Source organism: Trematosphaeria pertusa (assembly GCF_010094035.1).
Source record: "Trematosphaeria pertusa strain CBS 122368 unplaced genomic scaffold BU26scaffold_8, whole genome shotgun sequence".
NCBI lineage: Eukaryota > Fungi > Ascomycota > Dothideomycetes > Pleosporales > Trematosphaeriaceae > Trematosphaeria > Trematosphaeria pertusa.
Window position 1 is genome coordinate 2,023,916 of NW_022987219.1, and position 24,341 is coordinate 2,048,256.

Here is a 24,341-nt window from a genome sequence, read left to right on the forward strand (position 1 = left end):
TAATCGAACATCTAGGCTCTCTATACAAATCTCAAGGCTTCCCGTGAGACGCTCTTGTATCTCTAGAATCATCCTTGTACCAACTGTCGTTCTTAGAGATCCCGTCGCAACGGATTCGCTGCGGCGAGCCGCCGGGTTGGAACACACCTGCAGGGGGGCAGCATTCGAACATCGAGTCCTTCTAATTAATATATTGAACTCGCTCGCGGCGGCTACGGTGCCTCCATAGCCTATTTCCTGTCCACTGTCCCCCCTACGGGCCCCGCCGGCAGCAGATCCGATGTGGCGATGCAACCTCAACCTCCGCCGACGAAGTAGGACAACCACAACCATCCAGCCACTCCAACCAACCAGGAGGGTACACTCTCGGAATTGGAAATTCCTCTGATACCATATTCCTGACCACTGTCGCCCCTATGGGCCCCGCCAGCAGCATGTTCGATGCGGCGATGCAACCCCAAGCTCCGCCGGCGAAGCAGGACAACCACAATCATCCAGCGACTCCAATCAATCAGGAGACTGTTCATTTGGAATTGGCATTTCCTCTGACACGATATTCCTGTCCACTGTCGCCTCTACAGGCCCCGGCGGCGGCTTCAGGGCCGCGATGCATCCGGGGCGATGCGGACCAAGCAGAATACCATTTTTGGGGCATGGGCCCCTACTAATCAATCATCAGGACCGGCTCCTACAGACTAGCATACCCTCAGTACCATACTCTGTGCCACTGTCGTCCCTCCTTCGTATACATGTCGCTACCCTCGAAATCGAAACCTCCGCAATTCCAGCCCCCGAGTCCCGCGCATCCCCGAACAACCTCGAGCGCCTCGAGCGCCACGTCTCTCTCCATTCCTGGATACTCGAGAATGAGTTACTTGACACCTGCTGGAAACTCTCACCCCGGCAAGCTTTTGGACATACGATTCTGCGAAGGCCTTGCTATTTCTAGCATCGCGGAGCTATACTACGCCGGCTTGAACAGCTCAACGCAAACTGGAACAGGGTACGGCAGTATGTAGGCATTTACTTCTAACTGGGCTGGGATCCTACTACCCGGCACTCCTATCCACTGACCCATATCTCCAGGCTCGCTCCCCGCCATGCACTGGATTCGAGCCGCCCTCTCCGTCCTCGATGCCGTTACGATCTCGCGCAATCGCTTTATACTGGCAATCGAAGTAACGAGCCCAATTCCCCATACCACGCCGGGAACTGCTACACTCCGGTGTCAGCTGTGCTTGACGGCTCCGCAAGAACGACAAATATCGTCTCGGTTCGATCCGCGATACACAAAGCAAAGACAACAGGAAGGCCAGCAGGAGCGAGATCAAAAAGGCGCCGGTGCATCCCTTGTGCTACATTGCGGCGGCCATGTGTACGCAGACGCGCCGCATGTTCTCGTCCACGATTCCGTACACTGGGAAGCAGACGGCTACCTTGACATCCGACCCATTTGCATGGCGCGCTCATCAATACCAGCAGAAACACAAGAGACACAAGAAACACAACAGCCCATAGCCGCCATGTGCCGCCCGCTTACGGATGACCCCAGGCAATCCTTCCTCCTCGTCGCCGGTACCCACCTCCAACACCACATACTGAGCTCACGATCTCCCCGCCGATCTACCATTTCTCGTGTGGGGACGCATTGCGATCCAGCAGATCCACAAGTAGGACACTACAACGATCCATCGCGCTGCAACGGTAAGTCACTGTGTCCGGATCAGCCCCCGAGCTGCCTTCTCTTGGGCATCTTGTACTCAATTTGGATATTAACGGCATTCCGGTGCCAGGTCTACTCCGAGAAACTAGCAACGCCGTTTTGGTCCTCCCGAGGGCTGCTCGCATCGTCGAACCCCTATAGACGCTGCGATCATGCTGCCGTCCGGGTTATACCACCGTACGATCCACCCTCGAGTAAAGAAGCCCCGGTATAATTATCACGGCCGATCCGAGACATGCGCTTGCTGGCGAACAACGAAGAGGAATACGGAGATCCACGGTGGCAACGCCGGCCCAGACACCAATAACCACAGTCCACCCCCTTGGACCTAAGTGTGCTGGGCATAATTCACATTGGAGCTGCGCAACAGGTTCACAAATCCTGCAACTGGGGAGCAGAGCGTCTGAGGACTGGAGATACCATACCTAGGTAAAGGAAAATTCAAAGCGTCTGGGCACGACGGCTCTGCCCAAGTATCTAGGTTGGTACCAGGCGCAGCCATCGATCTCGCAGTTGCTTACCTTCCAAAGGATACAGACTATCTGCTAGGGAAACGTAACAAAAGTCCTCATTCTTCGCCCGCCCGCCCGTCATCCCGAAGCTCCGCATCGAACCCTACGAACGATTGCCACCCCTTTGGCCCACAAAGCCTGCGTCCTGTTGCCCATACCATGCTGGATCAGCGCTCCAGATATTACTATACCGGTACAGCGGGATATTCAGTTCTTTGACAGCTAGGCGGACAACCCCCGACGGCAACACTGGAGGACCTCTACTGCGTCTCGCATACCATTTCCTTCGGGGGAAATCCCCGTCCAGAGCAAGCGCAGGATAGCGAGAGCAAATATACATTCGCACTTCAGTCAGGGACCATGTTGTCGATACCTACCTTTCTAACAGCTAACCTCCGCAACCTAGGTAGATGCTCGCGTTCAACACAATCGGACCCCGATTTCCTCACGCCGCTGCTGTTTCATACCTTCCCACGCCTGTCCAGATCCATACCTAGGTACGACCAGCAGCCCACCGCTTGCTGCTTTTCTCACCTACTACCATATCCTTAGAGCGAGCAAGTCGCAGTAATAGGAGCACGGCCGCTACGCCTCGCACGGCCCGCGCAATCCATACCTCGCTTGGCTAGAAGGTCCAGGAGAAGGGCAAGGTCTTTTATGTTCAAGGGAACACTCACATGGGCTTCTCCTGACCCCAGATCTCCCAGTTGTTGCATGGAAAGGGTATGAACCGTGGTCTTGGCGCCGAGTATTGTGTATGATCCGGTCCCTAGAAAACACACAGTAACATGCACGCTCTCCAGTCGACCGGTATAGTTCCTTTGAGTCTCAAATCTCTCTTTTCTTCGCTGTCCGGAATGCTGTGCCTATTTTTGGCTCGCATCAAAAGCTTCGTTCCACGCTCGACCGTCCCGTTCGGGAAAAAACAACTCAGGGCTTTCCCATATTCCTTCCGCACTTTGCCTATAATCCGAAGGAATAAAGCACAGCCAAGCGTCGCCCATCACTACTACGTAAGGGTGTAACAGCCCTGTGTGAAGGATCACTCATTACGGCATACTCCCCTTTACCATATTCCTACCGGTTCCTCGAACGGCAGAAGGATTCAGGATCGATGCGTAACAACACGTTTTGCCTTTTGCGGCCGCTCTTGCAAGCGTCTGCGTCCCTGCACCCCGGTTACACCCCGCATTGTTCTCCACATGGTTTACAATGCCATGTATCGTGATTTAATATACTGTCGGACACCGCTTCGTAGCCGACCTCCTTATGTTAATTGTACTCGGGTCTAGGTAGCGAGCTACGCTCTCCCTCATCGAATCCTTCTGTATTGACGGTGAACGGTACAACGGAATGTATCCGTTCCAAGGGAGTGCGATCTCGACTTCGACCGCTAATGAGTGTGTAGAATGCTGTATCTCCAAAGAGCTAGGAATCGAAATGTAAACCGCGTGAACCCACCATCCATCAGTCCCCAGAGTTACACAAGAAAGGCCCCTTCTCCGGTATAAGGCGACAAGCAGGTGAGACTACCCCATTGCAGACCACGATGCGACGCGCAGCCGTTAAGTTTCTTCCAGGCGATCAGCCGTCTTCCACCTCGTATAGCTAGGCGCACGGGCGACTGAAGGCAGTCAAGGCAGAATTTGCTCGACGACAAGAGGATGCAAATGCCCGCTCGATGCCGCACAGCCCTTCCTGGCCTCATGGATGAGTGTTGGAAAATGTGGACCGCTGTCTATTGGATGGCCTCATCACGGACACAGACGGGCCCAGACTCGACCGAGTGATAGAAGAAAAGGATACGTCCATCCAGAAGTATAAAAGGCTGCCGGCAGCCCGCTCTAAACGCAACATCCTCACCAGGACACCCTCCCATCAATCGCCTTCTACAAGCCCCCAAACCCCCTGCCAATTCCATCTCATTGCATCCCAAACTCGCGACATGCAGCTCTTCAACCTCCTCATCGTTCTCCCGGCCATCGCCGCCCATGTAGCCGCCATTCCCGCAGAACCCCGCGCCGTAAGTGCTCCCACGCTCCCCAATCCGCACCCCCAATTCTCTGCTCTCTCAATGGCCGGCCGCCATGCCTGACGCTCCCCTTCCAGGACATGACAGTCCAGGCGGGCTGCAACAACAAGATCGGCCGCTGCGACAAGAACAACTGCACGCCCAAGTTCAACTCGCCGTGGGACCTGGTCGGCACGTGCAGCGCCGGCGAGTTCAACGGCTGTCCGTGCGACAAGTGCAACGGGCAGACAGACAGTTGCTCCAAGAACGGCTGTAAGCAGTACTCTCCTCTCACTTGTGTGGAATGGGTGCATGCGTGGGCTGTTCTGACGCGTCTTGTAGGCAACGGCGTTCGTGGCATTTGCCAGTCTGGGAAATACCAGGGCTGCGCCTGCGATTAGGAGAGCGGCGGCGCGAGTGCTTCAGCCACGTAGCGTACGGTGGCGGTCGAGTATGCATCCAGAGGGGTTGCTTCTGGGTTCTTGTTCTCCTCCGTGGTGGCTGGGCTGGGTGGTGTTTTGGGCAGGGCAATGTGTATTCGTCTGTCGGTTACGTAGATAGCGAATATACGATTTCACCACGCTGTATCCAAGCATTGCAAGGCGGACGGCGAGCAGTAAAGCAACCCTCTCGTAGCTCCGCTCCAGCGAATAGACTATGCCAATATCCGCCCTTTGAGAACTTCTCGTCGAGCATCTTGGAGCAGCCAAGAAATGACGTCCCGCTTAGCTAAGCGTTGCATGGCGATATCTTCCGTCATTGGCCGGCCATCCATCCCGCGATTTCCATCCATCGGGACTAGTCTTTCGCCCTGCAAAAGGACTGAGTCCCGAAGCACGTGTAGAGTGAAAAAGAGATATCTGATTCGGCGTGTCTGGCAGTAGAGCGTGGAGCTGCCGGATGCGATGGATCGGGGAGTTTGGAGTAGCGGGCTTCGGCCGAGCGAATAAAGCGAGCCGACACTACCCCCGACATGGGATTGGTAATGCGGAGGGTGCGGTTCCTGCGGCCCGATGTTGTACGGTGGATGGAGATAGGAGATTAATCGCTGATGTAGTTGGGAGGAAGGGGGTGATAAATAGGTTTGCTGCGAGGTTTGTTAATGTGTTTTTTTTCTGTGAGATCTATCACGCACTGCTTTATAGTGATTTTGGTCTGGTATACGAACTTGTAGGCGACGAAAGTATATGGGAATTGCCACTCGAGCTGTTTCCTCTTCTCGACGTCTTTCTTACATTCTTGCTTTACGTCACGGTCATGGCTGGAGAATAAGTGGACGGAGGCCACGGAGTCACGAGGACGCACCTTCCCGAAGGACTACCACGCGGTATGGACGCGCCTGAGAGATACCTAGAGCAGGCAACGGTACCGCCGGGCATACCAGCACCCTCGAGCCGATCAGAGCAGTTCGACGAACTCAGTCTCGACGACGACAAATCTTCGATCGACTCTAAGCACGGTGAAGGCCTCCGCTCATCGGGCAGCAGAAGCACCACAGCCACAGAGTCGAATGCTCCCGCAAGCAGACAGCAAACCCCACTCGGTCCCTCGCGATCGCACTTCTCACACATCTCGCAATCCCGCTCCCGCTCCCATCCCAACGCCGAGGACGCCATACTCGACGTCGAAAAGCAAACCCCCTCGCAGCCCGCAGAAAACGACCCCAACCTCATCGACTGGTCCGGCCCCAACGACCCCTCGAACCCCCAGAACTTCCCCCTCTGGCGCAAATGGCTCATCACCCTGCTCCTCGGCAGCGTCACCTTCTGCATCACCTTCGCCAGCAGCGTCTTCAGCACCGCCACCGTCGTCACGGCCCAGAAGTTCGGCGTCTCGAACGAGGTCATGGTGCTGGGCACCTCGCTGTTCGTCCTGGGCTTTGCCGTCGGGCCCATCGTCTGGGGCCCGCTGTCGGAGCTGTACGGCAGGAAGTATCCGATGTTCGTGGGCTTTTTCGTCTTTGCTGTTTTTCAGATCCCCGTTGCGGTTGCGCAGAATCTGCAGACGGTTATGGTGTGTCGGTTCTTTGGGGGCGTGTTTGGGTCGGCGCCGCTGGGGATTGTGGGCGGGCAGTTGACGGACTTTTGGGGACCGCTGGACAGGGGAGTTGCGATGACGATTTTTGCGGGAGCGACTTTCCTGGGGCCTGGTAAGTAACTCTTCTGTGGTTGAATCACATCTGTTCCTTTCCATCATCACTGACACGGAATACCAGTTTTCGGCCCCATCATCGGCGGCTTCATCGTGCAAAGCCATCTCGGCTGGCGCTGGACCGAGTACATCACAGCCATCATGTCCTTCTTCTTCGGCGCCGTCAGCTTCGTCCTCATCCCCGAGACATACGCCCCGGTCCTCCTCTCCCGCCGCGCCGCACGCATACGCTTCCAGACGCGCAACTGGGCCATCCACGCCAAGGCGGATGAGCAGCAGATCGACCTAACAAATATCACAGAGAGATACCTGCTCCGGCCCTTCGTCATGCTGCTCCGCGAGCCGATCCTCGATCTCGTCAGCCTGTACATGGCGCTCATCTACGGCATCCTATACCTCTTCTTCGAAGCATACCCGATCGCGTTCCAGGAACAACGGGGCTGGAGTCCGGGCATTGGCGCGCTGCCTTTCCTAGGTATCACGCTGGGCGTTATACTCGGTGGAGCGATAATCGTGTTCACGACCAAGACGCGCTTCGCCCGCAAGCTGGAAAAGCATGGTCGAGTCGTCCCCGAGGAGCGCCTCATACCCATGATCATCGGCGGCTTCTTGTTCCCGGCCGGCATGTTCTGGTTTGCCTGGACGAGCAGCCCGCATATTTCCTGGGTGCCGCAGGTGCTGGCTGGCATTCCGATTGGCGCGGGTGTGCTTATGATCTTCTTGCAGGGGCTGAACTACATTATCGATTGCTATTTGATGTACGCCAACTCAGCTATCGCTGCCAACACCTTCCTCAGGAGTGGGTTTGGGGCTGGCTTTCCGCTTTTCGCTACGGCGATGTAAGTATTCCCTCAATTCCTTTGGAAACTGATGGCTTGATGCTAATATCTGGCTAGGTACCATACGCTCGGCGTCGATTGGGCTACGTCGCTATTGGGTTTCTTGACGGCCGCGCTCTTTCCGGTACCGATTTTGTTCTACTTCTATGGCAAGAGGATCAGGGCAATGTCGAGATTTGCTCCAACGTAGAGGGATTCATCATCCGGTAGATATACTGTACAGAAAGAAGAACTCTGGATAGCTGATACCGTATGCCCTCAGCGGCCTATCCACTTCCCATCTATCGACTGCCCTCATGCCACTACCACACCCGCCTACCCTCTCAGATAGCCAAACTACCCCGAAAGACAAACTCTGCATCCGTGAACCCAGAGCCCTCCAGCGCCCTATCTACATTCAAAAGGGAGGCGTCCACCACGGGCCTCCAGGGTTCCAGACCGGCGTCTTCCTCCGCAATCGTCGTGTAATCGGATCCGTAACCTCAATCTGCGGCTCGCCCTCAACGGCAAACACGGACGTGTTTTCCCACTCCCTCCACACCCCGTCCCTCTTCTCCCTCCACAGCTTCACGCTATTCTTCTTCCCCGCGTACCGCTCCTCAGACCCCTCGCCGAGCAGCTCCCACACCTTCTGCTTGCCCTTCGGTGGATCGGTGGGCGGGAACGTCTCCAGCACGCTATCCCTCGTCCAGAAGCGACCCGCGGCGTCCGCAGGGTCGTCCGCGTACAGGTACGCCGCCGTCTTAGTGACGCTATGCGCGAAGTGAACATTCGACGCCGGGGTAACACGCTTCGTTATATAATCCGCAACGGCATTGACGTCGTCAAGAGCCAGGCTGCACGCCTCGATGTCTTGGATGGGGAAGCTGCCCTGCAGCTTGGCGGAGCCAAACTCGGCGAAGATGTGCCTCCGGAGCATAGTTTGAACCGGGCGCCGGTTCCAGAGCGTGCTCCACCGGAGCACTTCCACATTGCGCGTGTGCATGCCTACCTTGACGGTGGCGAAGCGCAGCCCGCGCGCGGAGAGCGTGGCCATCAGCCCCATGACGGCCTCCCAGGGGAGCGAGAAGCCCGGTTTCTGCGCGTGGATGCAGGTCACGACGACGAGGATGGTGAGGTGCGTGGCGCAGCTGAGGAATTGGAGGGCTTGCTCGTGCGGGATCTCGTGCGCGTCGGGGATAGGCGCGTTCGTTAACGGCATGGTGCCGATCAGAGGTTGGTGCTCGTCCCGGATGGCGATGCCGACCGTCATCTCCAGGTCCTGGAAGACCGGCGCCTGGCCCATCTCCCGCAGCACCTTGGGGCCCAGAACTGCCGCCTTGGTGATAGGGACCTATCAATGCCATGTTAGATTTGAATCTGCTCATCCCCTTGAAGGCTGCCGGGCTTACCGTCGCGCAGTCGATGTTCACCGACTGGATCCTATCCGTCGGATGCCGCCAGATGAACGTGAGCGGCTCAGAGAGTTCATTGTAGACCTAAACCGTGGCAATACGCATTAGCATCCGTCTAGGTTATACCCGTGGAAGGCCCCCAGCCTGGGTTTTGTGTGAGGAGAAGGGAGATACATACCAAGTCGCGGAGCTCGCGCGGGAGGTCGACGAAGCGTGGCATTGCGATGGTGTTGTGGTGGTGGAGCAGATTCGGTGGCGGAGCTGCTAATAAAGCAGTGAGTGCCAAGAAGTCAGTGAGTGACCGCCCCCGGGGCATGCAGAGTCGGTGAGTCCCGAAATGACCTAGTGCCTACCCGGCTGGACATCTGTCGAATCATTACTCCTCCAGAAGGCCTACAGGAGCCGGTGTGCGACGTGATCGGTGAGCCCATACACCTCCGAACCCGTCCTGGAAGCCGTATCCCAATCCACCATTCTAGACCACGAGCAAGGCAATCACGTTCAACTGTTCAACACTGGAACAATGATAACTCTTGTTCCCTCTCTACCCCAAATAGAAGCCCGAACGCGAAGGCACACTACTCCCCAGAACGCCATTCACAAAACCATACCAAACAAAAGGCCTACGCACTGCCCGCTACCTCCCCAAACCACTGCCTCAAAGCCCCCGCCAACACGCCCGGCAACTCTCTAACGTCCCGCACCACAAGATAATACCGAAACGGAAACCTCTCCATATACTTCCACCTAACGACCTTGCCCTCCGGCGAAATCTCCACACTCTGCAGATCCAGGATACTCGTCTTCTGTTTCTCCTTCTCCTTCTGTGGCGCCACAGGGCCCTCTGCCGCCGTGGCAGGGTGCATAGAAGGAGCGGGCTGCGCCGACGGCGGTCCCGACGAGTCGATAATGATGAACACGATCATAACGCGCTCCTCCTGCGCTCTCCGCACAAGCCTCTGAATCTCCGCATGCGAGTCGCAGATCCCATCGCTGACAATCAGCATCAACTGCCAGAGATCCTCGCCCGCGGCGCTACTCCCCTTGCGCCTTGCCTCGGCGAACAAATCTAGACTCCTCTCTACCAAGCCACGCACATCTGTCTTGCTCGCCTCGAAGCCGAACTGCTCGAACACCCTCACGCCCGCCTCACTCGTAAACGGCTTATCGAACTCATGTGCGACATTGACTTCATCGCCGAAGCCCACAACCGCTACCTCGCCAACCTCCAGCATAGCAAGCGAGCGTGTAACAAGCGTCAGCGTCTTGAGCGCGAGATTCGAAGCGCCGGATTCGGACATGGACTTCGAGTCGTCGAGGGCGATCATGACCTGGTAGCTGCGTTTGCTGGGCTGCGAGCGGCGGAGCCAGATCTTGTCACGCTTGTAGCCGGAGGCGATGTAGGGGATTATGCGCTTGAGGTTGAGGCGCTTGCCGGTGCGGAAGTCGCCGCGGAGCTTGGTGGCGAGGGTGGGGGCGAGAATCAGGCGGAGGTGTTCGGTTAGTTGTTGGGAGAGGGAGTGTGTGGCTGCTTCATGGCTGAGCCAGAGGGCGCGGGCATCTTCGGGCGAGATGGGGGTGGAGGGATCGAGGTGGGTAAGCTCGAGCTTTGTTTCGACATCGTCGACGGATAAGGTCTCTGACAGCTCCTCATCTAAGGGCATCGAGTCTTCCATATCCTGGTCTTCTGGATGGGCGAATGACTTCTGCTCGCCGATGAAGGCTTGTGGTTGGCCGTCAGTGGTAGATTGCTGCTGCTGCTGTTTTTCCTGGTCTTGCTTTGGTGCAGCGTCTTCCATCTCGACATCTTGTTGGCCCTTCTGTAGCTCTTCATCTTTGTCCTCGGGACGAGCAGGCACCTTTTCTTCCTCGTCCACAGCCATGGCCATGTCTTGATCCAAGGCTCTAGCTTGCTCTTCCGTTGCCGTGCCCAAAGCTTGCGTATCAGCCTGCGTCTCCTCATCCGGAACATGCTCAAAGTCAGCATCGGCCATGTCGACCTCCTTGTCAATTTGCTGAACCTGAGTCTCATCCCTCTGCCGTGCGCCTGAGATCTGCTTCTGTTGGTTGTACCATCGTTCCAGAACATCTCCAAGCTTCTTGAACAACTGGGTCTCGGGAGACTCTTCCGGCTGTTCGCCGTGGCCCCCGGCGTCAGGTCTGCTGGTTTGACCAAGAGTGCCATCCTCGGCAGTCGTTTCTTGCACATTCTCGGACGACTCTCCTTTTGTGCCATCTTCACGGTTTGCCGCGTTAGCAGATGCCTCTTCTTTTTGATTCCTGTGAGCCTCTTCGTTGGCTTCGGCACCCGCTCCAGCTTCAGCGTTCGGATCCGTATCCTCATTGTTCCGGGCATCGCGAGATTCGTCCTCTGGAGCGTTCTGGTCTGGCAACGGAATGGCGTCGTCATCAACAGGCTCCTCACCTTCCTCGTCCTGCTCCATCTCCCTGTCCTCTTCGGAGTCCTTTTGCTCCGCATCCTCTTGCTGGGGACCAATTTCGTCGTCCACGATGTCAGGCTCCGCTCCGATCTCAGGATCCATTTCCTCATCGCCAAGATCGTCACCCATATCCATGTCGCCGAGATCATCATCCTCTTTCTCGTCCTCGTTGCCGTCCATGTTGAGTTCTTCAGGCAGGTCGAGCTTCTCTTCCTCTTTGGCATGTGGATCCATTTGCTCAGTCTCACCCACGCCCACGTTCTCCTCCTGGTCTTCGCCCTCCATCTCCATTTCCTCGTCCTCACGCATATCGTTTTCTTCTTTTTCACCGTCCTCTCCACTCTTCTCCTTTTGCTCGGCAGCGACCTGCTCGTCCTTGTTTTCAGTGCCAACATCCTGCTTTGCATCTTTGTCCTTCAGGTCGTCCTCTTTCCCACCTTCATCCCACATCTTCTCGTCTACTGCGCTTGGACCTAGATCATCGACACTTCCGACTTCACTCTGAACATCCTCGTCACCTTCCTCAGCTTCGCTGCCCAGATCTTCCTTCTCAGCAGCCTCGCCAGTCTCGCCTTCCATCTCCTGCTCGCCCATATCAACAGCATCATCTTCCTCTTCAATGCTGCCCTCGCGCTCACCACCCTTCTCCTGTGCCAAGTCTTCAAGGTCTTCGTCATCTTCGATGTCTTTCGAGATGTCTTCAGCGCCTTCGCCTTCACCGAGGCCTGTACCAGGCTCTAGCTTGTCGTCTTTGCCGGGCTGTTGGTCGGCAGACTTCTCGGGAGGTTGACAGAATCCTTGAGTGCCGACCTGGATGAACGATTTTGAGAGCCGGTGTAGTAGTTTGGCAGTTGCACAGTGGAGTGCATCGAATCGCTCGACAAGAAACTTGTGCGACGCAACGTACTGATCCAGAATTGGTCGCACCGCTGTAAATAAGCAGGCAATAGCTTGGAGGTTCTCGTCTTCATATAAGCCATGCATTCGATTCAGAACCGTATCGAGAGCTCGAGACACACGCGACGCGTGCAAAGCGTCGATGGCGCCACAGAGCGCCTGCTCTTCCTTGATGAACCACGCCGAATCGTCTATTGAGTTCGGAAGAGCCGTCAAAGCAGTCTCAACATCTTGCAGGCAACCGAGGATCAGATCCAGCGCTGCGAAGATCTCCTTCGCGTGCGTCTGCACCGTAATGCGCAAATCTTCCGAGAATTCGACAGCCTTAACGGGCGGGTAGTCGAAGACGAACGGCTGGATATGCCTGAGCACAGTTCTCGATATCGGGAAGCGTTCGGACAAAGCGTTGAACGCGCCTCTGAAATCGGACAGCTGATTCTTGATCACATCGTTGAGTTGCTTGTGATTCTTGGACCAGACGTTGGTTGGTAGAGTAGGCAATTTGTCGAAAGCATCTACTGATTCTTGAAGTCGGGAACTCCACTGCCGCATGCCCTGAATCACGGCATCGACTTCGTTCGTTTGGCCCATTTTTGCCTGCGCGGCGACAACATCAGCGCCCCTGTCGAGCATTGTGCAGAGCCATAAGATACTAGGTCGTAAGCTGGCAGTTACTTCGAGCTGGCTGTGGGAAACTCTCGTAACCGCACCGGTAGTGACAACACAGAGAGCTGCGATCTTTGACGTCGGAAACTGTGCGTCTTCCAAAGCTCGAGCGGCCTTGCTCAGCACACTTCGCTGGCGAAGAGTGACATGCAGCAAGCCTTCGAGGTATCCAATGCTTCGTGCGACATCGTTGCTCGTGAGGTCGCCGGAGTGCTCCCTAGCAACATCCCGGACCTGCGCCATGATGCTAAGAACCTTGTGCAAGAAGTAGTCGGCTCCTTTAGCGCAATCATTAGTTTCCGTGGCGACAAGCGGAAGGCCAGCAAGAACGGTTGAGAGCTCATCTTGCTTTGCAAGCACATCGCTGCTGAGGTTCGAATTGATGCCCATCTGGCGGAGTTCCTTCATCGTATCGGCGTAGAGCTTGCGCTTCCTCGCCTTGAGATGTTGTACTGTCTCTTTATTCTCCTCCGTGAGCGCAGCAGGGGTAGCTTTCTGCAACTGGGTCATCGAAGCCTCTAGGTCTGTGATGAAGCTGTCGATATATGCCGCCCCGTCTAAGCTTTCCGCGTTGGGCGTGGAGGTCTTGCGCATCATCGACACAGTAACGGGAAGGTTCTTGAACCGGCTTGGCCGCTGGGTCCATCCTGGGATAGTTACCGCGCAATGTCCAAGCGCGCTCGGCGCCACGCTTGTAGATACCTCTTCCATTTGCACGGTCCGAACGAGAATGCCTTCTTCGGGAAATCCAGTCTTGATGATCCCAGACACAGGCTGATTGAGCAGGGCCCGGAACTTCCGCACCAGTTTCGAGAGCTTGCGATGCGAAGTCTTCGCACTCTGCTTCAACGCCTCAATGTTCGTGTCTTTCCAGCTAGCCAGCTTGATGACGTTGTTGACTTCTTTTTCGAGTGCCTGTCGTCCTTTGGCGAGAGCTTCGTGGACAGGCTGCTGTAAGCGCGAAAAATACGCAATGAAGTTGCTGAGGGCGATATGAACGGGGCTGAAAGAAGTGTAGTCGTTCATGCGCATAGCGACGTGCTTCTGGAATTGGCGGAGGAGTGTGATGCGTTGCTCATACTGGCCCAGAGTTGTACCGGTGAAGAAGCTTTCCAAAGTCTTGAGGAGTTCCCTAGCATGCAATCTCATGGCCTTCTCATCGTTGATCGACTCTGATGCAGCGATAATCGTTTCGTGGGCGACGAAGAACCAGCTTTTAGCGTTATCACGACACTTCTCGATCTCCATGTCGAAGAGACGAGCCCATGTCGTGAGCTCCAGCTGCCGCCAGCTAACCAGCAACTTCGTGAGATCATCGTACAGATTCGCTGTGCTGAACTCCCGACTGGCCACCCGTTCCCATTCGTACATATAAGAGTGAAGCTTTTCTGCCTTCGTGATCAACTTTGCAACGGGCTCAACATGACGGAACTCAAGCGCTTCGTCGCAGGTACGGAGCACATCCCACAACGTTGCGTGCTCGGGCCAAACTTTGCGAATTTGCCTATATCGATGTTGAATGCGATGGACGAGGTTTACCAAGCGCTTGGCTTCCGGTAGATTCGCGTCGAAGTAGAAGTTATAACTCTTTCCCGTGCCGGACGAGGCCAAGGCATCTGCTTTCTTCTCCAGTGCGAGATACATTGCAGGTAGAGCGCTCTCATGTCGAGTGCCGTGGGCTTCGCCTCCAGAAACGCGGTTCATCTCCTGTGCACACCATTCGAGCAGAGCCTTTACCCCATTCGATGCAGTGCTGCCGCCGAGAACGATTAAACCATGCATATTGGCTAGCTGGATAGCGTGCTCGCGAGATGTTGATGAGACGGTCGGTTGAGGTTCTTCGTCCTTTTCATAGTCCGGGAAGAGCTCAGGATCATCCTCATCTGCGTTTTCCTCCTCGCCTCGGTACGTATACAGGCTGGAATTCTTGGCCTCGTTCTCTTGATCCTGGCCAAGCTTCGTCTTCCACTCACTGTAGAACGATGAGAATATGTTGTGGATGAGCTCGCGAGTCCTCTGCCTAGTCATATAGGCGGGATCAACTGTCTTGATGACTGCAAGACAGTGCAGAGCGTGCCATCGCAGATCCACCGCATGATGCTTTTGAGCAAGCTCTCGTTCACAGAACTGGAGTAGCACTTCCGAGTTCGGCGTACTATACCATTCATGCAGACCGAAGAATGGGCTCTGACGAGTGATGTACTTCAAGCTCCTGCTGGCGGCGCTGTCGCCCTCTTGCTCTTGGGCACCAAGCGTCAGACCAATGTTGAGACACACCAAGAATCCGACGGCAGGCCCAGTGATGTCGTCATAGCTGCGGTAGCCCTCGACAAGCCTTCGGATAATCCGTAAGATATTTTGTCGAAGTGTGTTGTCTCGTGATGCTTCTTGGACTGTCATGGAACCCGAAGTTAAAGGCTGGATAATACTCAAGAGGTTGGCGAACTCTCCCTGGAGAGCATCCAAGTCCGATACGTTCGGTCGCACTATTGCAGGAACCGGGGGCTCATCGCCCATTTCATGAAGAGCTTGCTCGGTCTTGCGAATACGGAAACTGCTATCCTGGCCCGTGAAGTTCAACTGAAACCGAAGTAAAGATTGCAATTTCGAGATGAGACTTGACTTCTCCTTGTTGAAGAGCATCCGTTCAATCATCGGCTGAAGCGCGGGATCATGAGGATAGTTCGGAACGTATAGCGTTAAGCCCGTTAAACCTAGGTTGACCCATGCTTGGGAGTCGACTTGATGGAAGTGGCTGAGATATTTGAAGCATCGCTTGAAGGATTCTTCGAGAGCTTGGCGGTATCGATCTGATATGCGTGCTTCTGAATCGAGTTGAACCAGATCTTCGCTTGGTATCCCGGAGATGATGTCGTAATGAGAAGCGTTCAGATGCGCAAGCAAAGCGCGATAAATGTCGGGGAGCGCATCATATTGATTCTGCGTGACGCGCTCCGAGTCAAGAGTTAGTTCCTGTGAAAGGACTTGCAGCTCTACTTCGAAGCGATCGAGCTGTGCTAGTTGGACCTCATCCGCGTTGCATCTACACATGGTCAGGTTTGTGGCGAAAGACCCTGGACGGGCACTTACAGTTTCGATAACAGTGTGGTGTGGAAACGTCCACGGAGAGTCATCTCATGACCTGTCGGCTTCTCAAGGCCGGCATGACGATACAGTTTTGTAAAATATTCCGATGCAGAATCCGTTCCCTCGAGCGGTGGCGCTTTGGTCGATCTCTGAGCAAGTAAGGATGACCTGGCACGCACTAGTGGGACAATGGGAGCTGGTGGGACGAAGCGGGGATCGCGTGGCGGGATATGGCTTTTCGCAATGTCCAGAAATTGACACAAGCCCTCGAACTCATCCTCGAAATAGGGAGTAATTGCAGTATCTTCCTCACCGATGCTGTCTTCGAGCTCCCGCACAGCGATTTCAAGGCTCTAGTACAAATCAGACCTCACGTCAGAGTGAATAGCAGACAAAGACGAAACTTACGGTGATTAGCTCACCAGCCTCGACATCCTGCTTTCTAGCGAGTTCCAGAGAGGAGGAAAACCTCTCCCTGATCTGGACCATCTCGTCGACCTTCAACTTCGACTTCCACATCACGGAATCAAGTCGGTCAGCAAGGTTCTCTAGAGCTACAATTGCTGATAGCTGCTTCTGGCTCTTTGGTGTGTCCGGCTTGAAATAGCGCCAGATACGCTCCATCCCGAGACCTGTCGTTAGGTGAACTTCCGATCCAAAAGTAGCGATCTCTTTGGATAGACTGGTCGTTAGGCTCTTTATGGCTGAAGTAGGCAGGTTAGTGCTCGGCGAGATGCAAGCATCCAACATTTTTAGGTACGTTTGGAATGTCGCTCGGTCAAAGCTGGATCCTGTCGCCAACTCAAAGAAGGCCCAGAAGAGTCGCCGTAGTGATTTCAAGAAAGCTCCTTGGACCTAAAATATAAAGTTAGATGCTACTTTGGTATAAAGTGGTTGGAGATTCGCATACGGCGCTGTCGTGAGCTTGGATTATCGCTTCCATGTATTTGGCCAAGCCTTGCCAGAGCGCGTACAGGAAAGCCGGAAGCTTCTGTTTCTCCTTGCGACGCTCGAACTTGGTGGAGGGGAGCGCATCAAAAGCCTGCTGCATACTGTACAAGTCCAACATTACATCGTACAGTGAAGCGTACCAGACGCAAAGGGCATTCGATGAGTCGCTACGACGGAGGCAGATCTCATTATTGAACGGGTGGTATGGCTGTGATGATTTAATTAGCAGACATTCTCCATGAAAGTTCAATGACTTACCAAGCTCTCGATGACGCCGTCTAAGAAACCACCCGACGCAGCATGGAGTTGATCCTGAAGGTCAAGCGGCTGAGGTCCCCAAGTCTGGAGGAGGAACTTTGAGAGCCGGGTGTACTTGGCAGCAGTATTTTCGGGCTGTAGACTGTAACCGCTGATCTGCGCCATCAACGTTCGAGGGGGGGTTAGGGTGCCATTCGCCATCCTCGCTGACTGCGATTGGATGAGCCCACTCGAGGCCTGGTTCGCAAAGCTGTCCAGTAAATCATTGTCTGCTGTCGAGAGGTTCTCTGTCCGCAGAACGATGGTATCTAGCAAGCCTTCGTCGCTGTCGCAAAGATGTCGGAAGCGATACATTTGTGACTCCAATGGATAGACCGGTAATTGTGTTCCCAATTCACTAACATCCTCAGCACTACGTAGAAGACAGATCTCAACGGAGCGATTCCTCATCGCTCGTGACAGCTCTCCAAACCTCGGATCTACGGTCATGAAGATCCGGAAATTTGGGTGAGGCTTGACGATCTGGGCTTCGCCGTTAGCAGTCGAATGCTCGTTGATGCTGAAATATCCATTGGGTTCAAGTAGCGAGTTAAGGCGGTCAAGTACAGCACTGCTGCAGAGGTTCGCATTATCGAGTACGAGCCATTTACCCTGCTCGAGAGCTCGGATGAGAATGCCATCGACCCATTGGAAGCGGGCTCCATCGATCTGTTGGGGTACCTGAAGAAGGAGCTGGAGGTTCTGTGCGAGTTCGGCTGCCTGTGCGGAACTGCTCTCTCGGGCTATCGTCTCAAGAAGAGGAAGGATATCCGGGATATAATTGTCCGACCGCTCATTGAGAAGCATCAGCAATTCGATACATGCTTGTGATGGCCTCTCATCGGATGCAAGGCTCTGTCGAGCAAAGACATCGAGCCTCTCTAATAAACGATGCAATTCCCGGGAAGGGTCAACTTGCTCATAGCCTCCAACAAGGTCCATGGCATCAATATCCGCATTCATGGAGAACGTGACCAGGCTCGCCCCCACGAATGATGCTAGTTGGTTAACAATCGTGGTCTTTCCAGAGCCGGGAGGTCCGACCAGTATGACAGGCCAGTTCTGACGCACGCTGACCATGAGCGCTTCGGTGGGCGCTAGTTGGGGTATTCGCAGGTGGAAAACGGGATCTGGTCCCGTGACCACCACATCTCTCGAGAGAACGCTAAAGCCAACTTGCAACACCTTAGGAGTCAAGTTGTGGTAGAGAGTCATCCGAGGTTCATAGACACCATAGACACTCTCGAAGAGCTTGAGCAGGTGGGCACGATCACCCTCCGTGCGGAAACGCTGGACAAAGATCGGATCGAGGAAATCCCGGGCGGATCCCATGACGGTCCTGGAGGCAAGCAGGTCAAGCCAGCGTAAAGTATCTCGTAGATTGAACTCCCATGGCGTACCTAGGGCTCCAAAAGCGTGGCGATTTACAACCTGGTCATCGAGTCGGGCAACGAAGGATATCAACTTCTTGACTTCCTCTTGATCAATGCCGGGAAAGACTTTGGAGCAGATGAGTGAGAGGTCGTCCGGGCGGAAGACGTCGGCATAGACGACGGTGAATCGATTGACGAACGACGCCGGCAGGCCTTTGCGCCCACCACCTTGATGGTGTGGATTTTGAGCTGCGAAGACCCGGAAGTCTGGGTGCTTGTGAAACGTCTGGTCAAGCTCCGATATGAAGACTTCGCCACGATGATCGAGCACTGCGTTGAGTCCTTCTAGGACCGACTGAGACGCCAAGTTCATCTCGTCTAGCAAGACCCAGTCACCCTTTTTCATTGCCTTGAGGAATGGCGCGTCTCGCCAAGCAAAGGTGCCAGCTTGTCCACCCTCGACTGGGACATCCGAGCCGAAGAGGTCCATAAGATCGGTCTGCTCGGAGAGATTGAGCCTCGTGAGAGGCTTGCCGATAGCGCGTGCCAGAGCCGTGACGAGCGTGGTCTTGCCGACTCCAGGATTTCCCTCGAGCAGAATGGGCTTTGGGAGTTGCAATGCCCGAACAACTCTCATTGCATTCGAGCGGGTCGTTGGAGCGTCAAGCGAAAAGCTGACATCGCTAGTAGTGATATGAGACACCCTGGGTACTGAGAATGCTCCAAGCTGAAGGGAGTCGGCGGCAGAGAGCACCTGGATATCGCCAAAGTATAACGGGCCGACATCTGCGCCGAGCAATTTGCTGAGGTGATGTAGGCATGCCCTGCGTTCTTCATCAATGGAGGTAGGAGAGATGGCGAGCAACCCCGCTGGGTTCGCACCAAGCGTGTCGATGTAGACCATCGCGGCGCCATGCACAATGCTAAAGATAGCATCATCGTTTGATGAGCTATCGATGAAGGTGACCCAGGAAAGAGTGTCTCGAATGGAAATAGAAGATGCGACCGAGGTATTATACTTTTCGTTGAACCATTGCGCGAAGGACACGATGCGATCGGCATACTGCGCGGCGGATGGCTTCAGCTTCGCTCGCACGATCTGCATGATGTCTTCTACGTCGGACAAAGCCGGAACCCAGATCTCAGTAAAGCGGTTGCGAAGAGCCGGCGAAAGTTCCTTCTTTCCGTAGTCACCGCCAGGGTTCATTGTGGCGAGGAATTGAAAGCCCTCCGTAGCGACGACTAGAGAGTCCGTCGGTCCCTTCTCCGCAAGTAGTAGTGTCCGAGACGGCTCGAGTACGCTATTGAGGCGTTCTAGTACAGAGTCGTCTGCGAGAGATATCTCATCCAGAAGAAAGAATTGGCCGGACTTCATGGCGTGCACCAAGCTTCCGTCTGCCCATTCGAATAGGGCCGCAGCGTTGATTCGATTCGCTTGAATCTCTTCACGATGAGCAAGGGGAATGGAGTCGCGCGCCGCTGGATCGAGCTTGTCGTACATCTCAAGCAACTGCGATAGCTCGAGAGTCGAAAGATCGATATCGCTAGGAAAATTTCCTAGGACGGCTATGAGTTGTCGACAAAGGAGTTCTTCGATAGCCGCCCTGTTTCTTATCGGTCTCTGTGCGCCTATCAAGTCGCCAGTCTCCGTATTCTGATGAGCGTTGAGGGTGTGCAATTGCTTCTCAAAAGCCTCGGCGAGCATCTGGCAAACAGTGGTCTTGCCGCATCCGGTTTCTCCAACCAATAGGGCGGGCTCGTCATTGCGAATGGCGTGGGCGACTAGAACGAAAAGTCTACGCATAGCCTTCGTCCAGACCACGCCACCACCTGCGCCATCCTTATCTTTGCATAGCTTGATCTCCGGCGATGTGTCCTCGCTGTACATTCGCTCTTCATCGACGGCAACACGAGGTCCCTTTCTGCTCATGACGGTTTCGATGATTTTCTTTACTGCCACTCGCTCCTCTTCCTTGCGTACTCGTTCAGCAAGCAGCATGTAGCCGTTATTCGCCAGGTCTTGGATTGTGTCCGCCTTTCGTTGCGCCCAGCGAAAGAGATCTCGCAGCGTTGCAAAGCTCTTCTGCTCGAAAAGCCGGTTCTCCTGTCGAAGTGTAGAGAGCTCCTGGTAGACGCTAACGATCCTCTTGCACCATGATTCTGGTATCATGGTGCGGCGGTGCAGGATCTCTGTCAGCTCATCAACTGGAATGTCATCGAAGTGAAGCTCGAGGAACCGATTTCGGAACGCGCGTGATAACACCTTTCGGCCTCCATATAGACCAGCTGGATTCTGTGTTGCAAACAGCATGAAATCGTCATGTGGTCGTACAACCTCCTGCGTCTCCGGAATTAAGAGTTCTCGATTGTCATCCAGAAGTCGATTCAGCGCTTCCAAGACGTCTGTGGGCGCTAGATTCAGTTCATCTAGGACGATCCAGTGACCTTCTCGAAGTGCTCGAACTAGGATGCCCTCCTGAAATGTGAGCTTCCCGTCGGCGCCAGAGATGTAGGAGCCCAGGTATTCTTGGAGATCTGTGTGTTCGTGGTTGTTGATGCGGACGAACTTATTGCCTGAACGTTTGGCAAGATACTCGATCATGCTTGTCTTACCGGATGAAGTTGGACCCTGAACGAGAACTGGATACCGGCGAGTGGAAGCAGCACGGATCAAGTTGTTCATGTTCCGCTGGACGAATGGTGTGATGATGTAATGAGGCTGCTCTTCAACCGGAAAAGCACCTTGTCGTAGCCAGTAATGGCCTTGTCGGACGTAGCTTCGCCCATCGCTTGGCTGAAGGAGGGATTTGCCCAGCTCCGCTTTAAGAACCGACTTCTCACGGAATAGGTACTCTTTGATGAGGGGTGCGACTAGATCCTCTGACGACTTTCCGAGAAAAGTTAGGAAGCTCATATGGAAGCCTTCGTATAGTGCGCGCCGTGAGGAGCATAAAGGCGCAATCTCCCTAGCGTACGTGAGAGTTCTTGTCAAGGTCCTTAAGCTGAAATGTGCCTTCTGATCTGCGCCGTCGACGAGCATGTTCGCCTTCGCCAGCTCCTGGATCTTCAGGTAGAGCTTGGTGACATCTGCAGCCACTTTCACGATGGTCGGGTCCCTGGTCTCTCCCCCTAAGTACTTTTCGACGATGTTCTGTAGACTCTTCCTGTCGCTATCCGGGCTCTCGACGTAAAGCTCGCTGAACCTTGATCGAATCCCTGGAGGAAGATCTTTCTTCCCGACATCGGTCGCAGGGTTCATCGCGGCGAAGACTCTAAAGTTAGGGTGGGCCACGATACGCTCCACGTTCCCAGTTTCCGTAAGCAAGATGAACGGTGTACCGTCTGCTCCGCCGCTAAGGAGGTCTGCGAGGGCTTCAAGAGTATCTGATGAGGCCAGATTGATCTCGTCCAACAGCACCCAGTCACCGTTTCTAACGGCTTTGACGATATTACCCTCGAGGAAAGAGAAGGCAAATGCTTCTGAGCCATTTGCAAGCTGGGCCTCAAGATCGTGCAAGTCGGTCGCGAACTTCTCCCAACGAGCCTTAGGAAAGTTGGTGGGAAGCGAGTCGACTTTACGCTTCTTCTTGGGCTGGCCACCATCGGGATCCGGAGACGAGCTCCGTGATTCGTGTGCCTTGCGTGCGGCATCAACCATCTTGAGTGCTTCGCGCCACAGCATGCATACGCGCTTCCACTCCCCTTTCGCGACCCGCTTTCCTAGCATCTCAATGAAACGTTGATTCTTCTTTCTGGAAAACGTGGAATCGAAGAGATCGTCGAACTCGTCCTTGAGCGGGATGACCAAGCTGCGCACGTTGACTGGCTTGTAGCCTCCTAGCAAGTCACCACTCTCGCTCTGCTGGGACAGGTTGAAGGCCACCAGTTTTCTCCCAAGCTGTTCTGCGAGATACTGAATACACGTCGTCTTGCCGGTACCGGTCTCGCCAACGAGGAGGAGAGGTTCCTGCCGGTCTACAGCTACTGCAACTTTCTCGAGCAGTCGCAGGGTGTAGTCATTCGTAGAGAAGGGCCTACTAGACACGAGCCGCTTGGAGGACTTGTGCCTTGCCAGCCGGACTCGTCCGATGCGGATAGTACCAGAAGATGTGCTCTTGGACGGTACTTCTAGCCTTACCTCCCGGCTCTGGAGTAAATGGTAACGTCGCTGAGGGTCGACATGGAGCTCTTCCGCAACGTAATCCATGACTCTTGCCCGAGCTTGCTCGCTTCGCAGACTGCCTGCGAAGCAGTCAAAAGCTTCCATGAAAATATCGTCCATATTCGCTGTGCTGAATGAAGAGGTTTGTCCAAGTAGGACTGTAATTCTGTCGCACCATTTCAGTAGATCCCGAGGCGTAAGCGCGCGTAGAGAGGTGCCGTTCTCGGACGAAAACTTGGCATCAGAATATAAGCCCAGAAGACGAGCGTAAACCCGCATGATTCCCGGGACGTGTTTTCGCAGCGTCGGATATTTGGCTGACACTATCTGCTCAAATTCACCGAGCTCCGGCATTCGGACGGTTATCGAGTTCCAGAAGCGGTGGCCGATCATGCTTTGACGAGGCATGATTTCTTGCCCTCGTGGATTGAGGGTACTTCGCATTGTGGCGATAATCCGGAAACCCCTTGCAGCTCGGATGGTCTCGCCTCTGCTGGGTATGTGCAGCTCTCCTCGCTCAATTAGAGGTAGAAGAGTGCTGACAACCTCATTCGGCGCTCGATCGAGGTCCTCGATAAATACCCATCTACCTTCCTTGACTGCAGTGGTGAGGACACCAGGTCGCCAACTGAACGTTCCAGGTTTTGCGCCGGTCGCGTACATGCCAACTAATAGCTTCGCGTCACTCTGCTCATTGAGATGAAGCGTCACCATTGATTCCAGCTTGTTCAGCTGCCACGCAAAGTGGCGCGTGAGAAGCGTCTTCCCAGAACCAGCCATGCCCGTGAGGAGAATGGGACTTGAGCCAAGCAAGCCCCGAGCGATGTTTTTCAGGTTGAGCTCAGTAGTTGATGTTGAAATGAGTTCCGCTGGCTTCTCCCGGGATGGAGTCCCGTCGAGCCGGGGCAAGAGAATGCCGCTGATGCTCACCGTGTATTGCGAAAGCTGGTTGTATAGGGCCGCTGGGAGCGGTTTCGCTGCCTCGTCTACCTCGCTCTGCTGGAGTTTTGACTGCATATCCTTCCACCTCTTCTCCTCCCATAGTGACAGGAACCGGTAATCGATGCTCTGGCCCTCCCATTGGCCCTGGATTTCACCCTGCCCAACATATCTCTTGATCATCTCTTGCGTTGCATGATCGGCGGCATGCACATACAGGCAGAAAGTGCGGACAGCCAAATATCGCATACATCGATTTGAATGGTGGAATAGACGCTCCAGTGCTAGTGGTCGCACAAATTTGGCGAAGCTCCGGCAGTCGAAGCTAAGAAGGCGGAAAGTCCCCAAGAGGCACTCGCTCAAGTCTAGCTCTAATATGCTCCGTAGTACCTCGTCATCCAATGTCGAAGCCTGAGTCCCAATGATCGGTGAGCGAGAAACGGTGGCTAGAAATCGTTCCAGGTGCTCTGCGAGGTGACGCGCAAACGGGAGTATGCGTCCAAAAGCTGCAACTTTCGCTTCTGCCGCAGCCCCCGAAACAATCCATCTTGCGCATATCTCCACGAAGAGGTCGGAATGCTGAACAAAAAGCCCATCCGTAGATCGCGAAATCAAAGATTCCGTGGCAAGCGACTCTAAAGAGACCGATTTACCGGGCTGTATAGTGCTGCGATCTTCCATATTTGCGGAAGAACAGTCGTATGTAGCCTTCGAGGCACCTTCCCATAGTTTTGACGCAAAAATATCCCCCCGGAATGCGGAATTCGGTGTGGTTACTGGAGTTGCCTCCGGTCTCGAACTTTTTTTGATATGCGCTTCAGCGCCAAGGCCGCGCTAGGCCCAAACCATCTACTCCCGCTCCGCAAAATCTCACGAGCTTCAAGCTCGTCGACGTCTT

At 54.7% G+C, this 24,341-nt stretch overlaps 5 protein-coding genes across 5 annotated transcripts; 3 read left to right on the top strand and 2 right to left on the bottom strand.

The window, feature by feature from the left end:
• Nucleotides 1-884: 884 nt before the first annotated feature.
• On the top strand, nt 885-2,254 carry BU26DRAFT_338387 (uncharacterized protein). The gene is made up of 3 exons (XM_033822280.1): nt 885-1,704; nt 1,794-2,204; nt 2,254. Exons 1-2 carry the CDS (start codon nt 1,101-1,103, stop codon nt 1,862-1,864), a joined length of 675 nt encoding a protein of 224 aa, XP_033683585.1. The 5' UTR covers nt 885-1,100; the 3' UTR covers nt 1,865-2,204; nt 2,254.
• A 1,820-nt stretch (nt 2,255-4,074) lies between these two features.
• Nucleotides 4,075-4,794, top strand: BU26DRAFT_520256 (uncharacterized protein). The gene is made up of 3 exons (XM_033829251.1): nt 4,075-4,258; nt 4,345-4,519; nt 4,589-4,794. The coding sequence occupies exons 1-3, from the start codon at nt 4,181-4,183 to the stop codon at nt 4,645-4,647; spliced, it is 312 nt and encodes a 103-aa protein (XP_033683586.1). The 5' UTR covers nt 4,075-4,180; the 3' UTR covers nt 4,648-4,794.
• Nucleotides 4,795-5,575: 781 nt separating this feature from the next.
• On the top strand, nt 5,576-7,426 carry BU26DRAFT_427958 (MFS multidrug transporter; the record flags this gene model as incomplete). Its single annotated transcript, XM_033823764.1, has 3 exons — nt 5,576-6,395; nt 6,462-7,236; nt 7,294-7,426. 3 exons carry the CDS (start codon nt 5,576-5,578, stop codon nt 7,424-7,426), a joined length of 1,728 nt encoding a protein of 575 aa, XP_033683587.1.
• A 207-nt stretch (nt 7,427-7,633) lies between these two features.
• Nucleotides 7,634-8,850, bottom strand: BU26DRAFT_606021 (uncharacterized protein; the record flags this gene model as incomplete). The annotated part of the gene is made up of 3 exons (XM_033835631.1): nt 7,634-8,569; nt 8,628-8,714; nt 8,809-8,850. 3 exons carry the CDS (start codon nt 8,848-8,850, stop codon nt 7,634-7,636), a joined length of 1,065 nt encoding a protein of 354 aa, XP_033683588.1.
• A 190-nt stretch (nt 8,851-9,040) lies between these two features.
• On the bottom strand, nt 9,041-24,124 carry BU26DRAFT_606022 (midasin; the record flags this gene model as incomplete). Its single annotated transcript, XM_033835632.1, has 5 exons — nt 9,041-15,677; nt 15,725-16,074; nt 16,130-16,576; nt 16,632-16,880; nt 16,931-24,124. The coding sequence occupies 5 exons, from the start codon at nt 24,122-24,124 to the stop codon at nt 9,254-9,256; spliced, it is 14,664 nt and encodes a 4,887-aa protein (XP_033683589.1). The 3' UTR covers nt 9,041-9,253.
• Nucleotides 24,125-24,341: the final 217 nt, after the last annotated feature.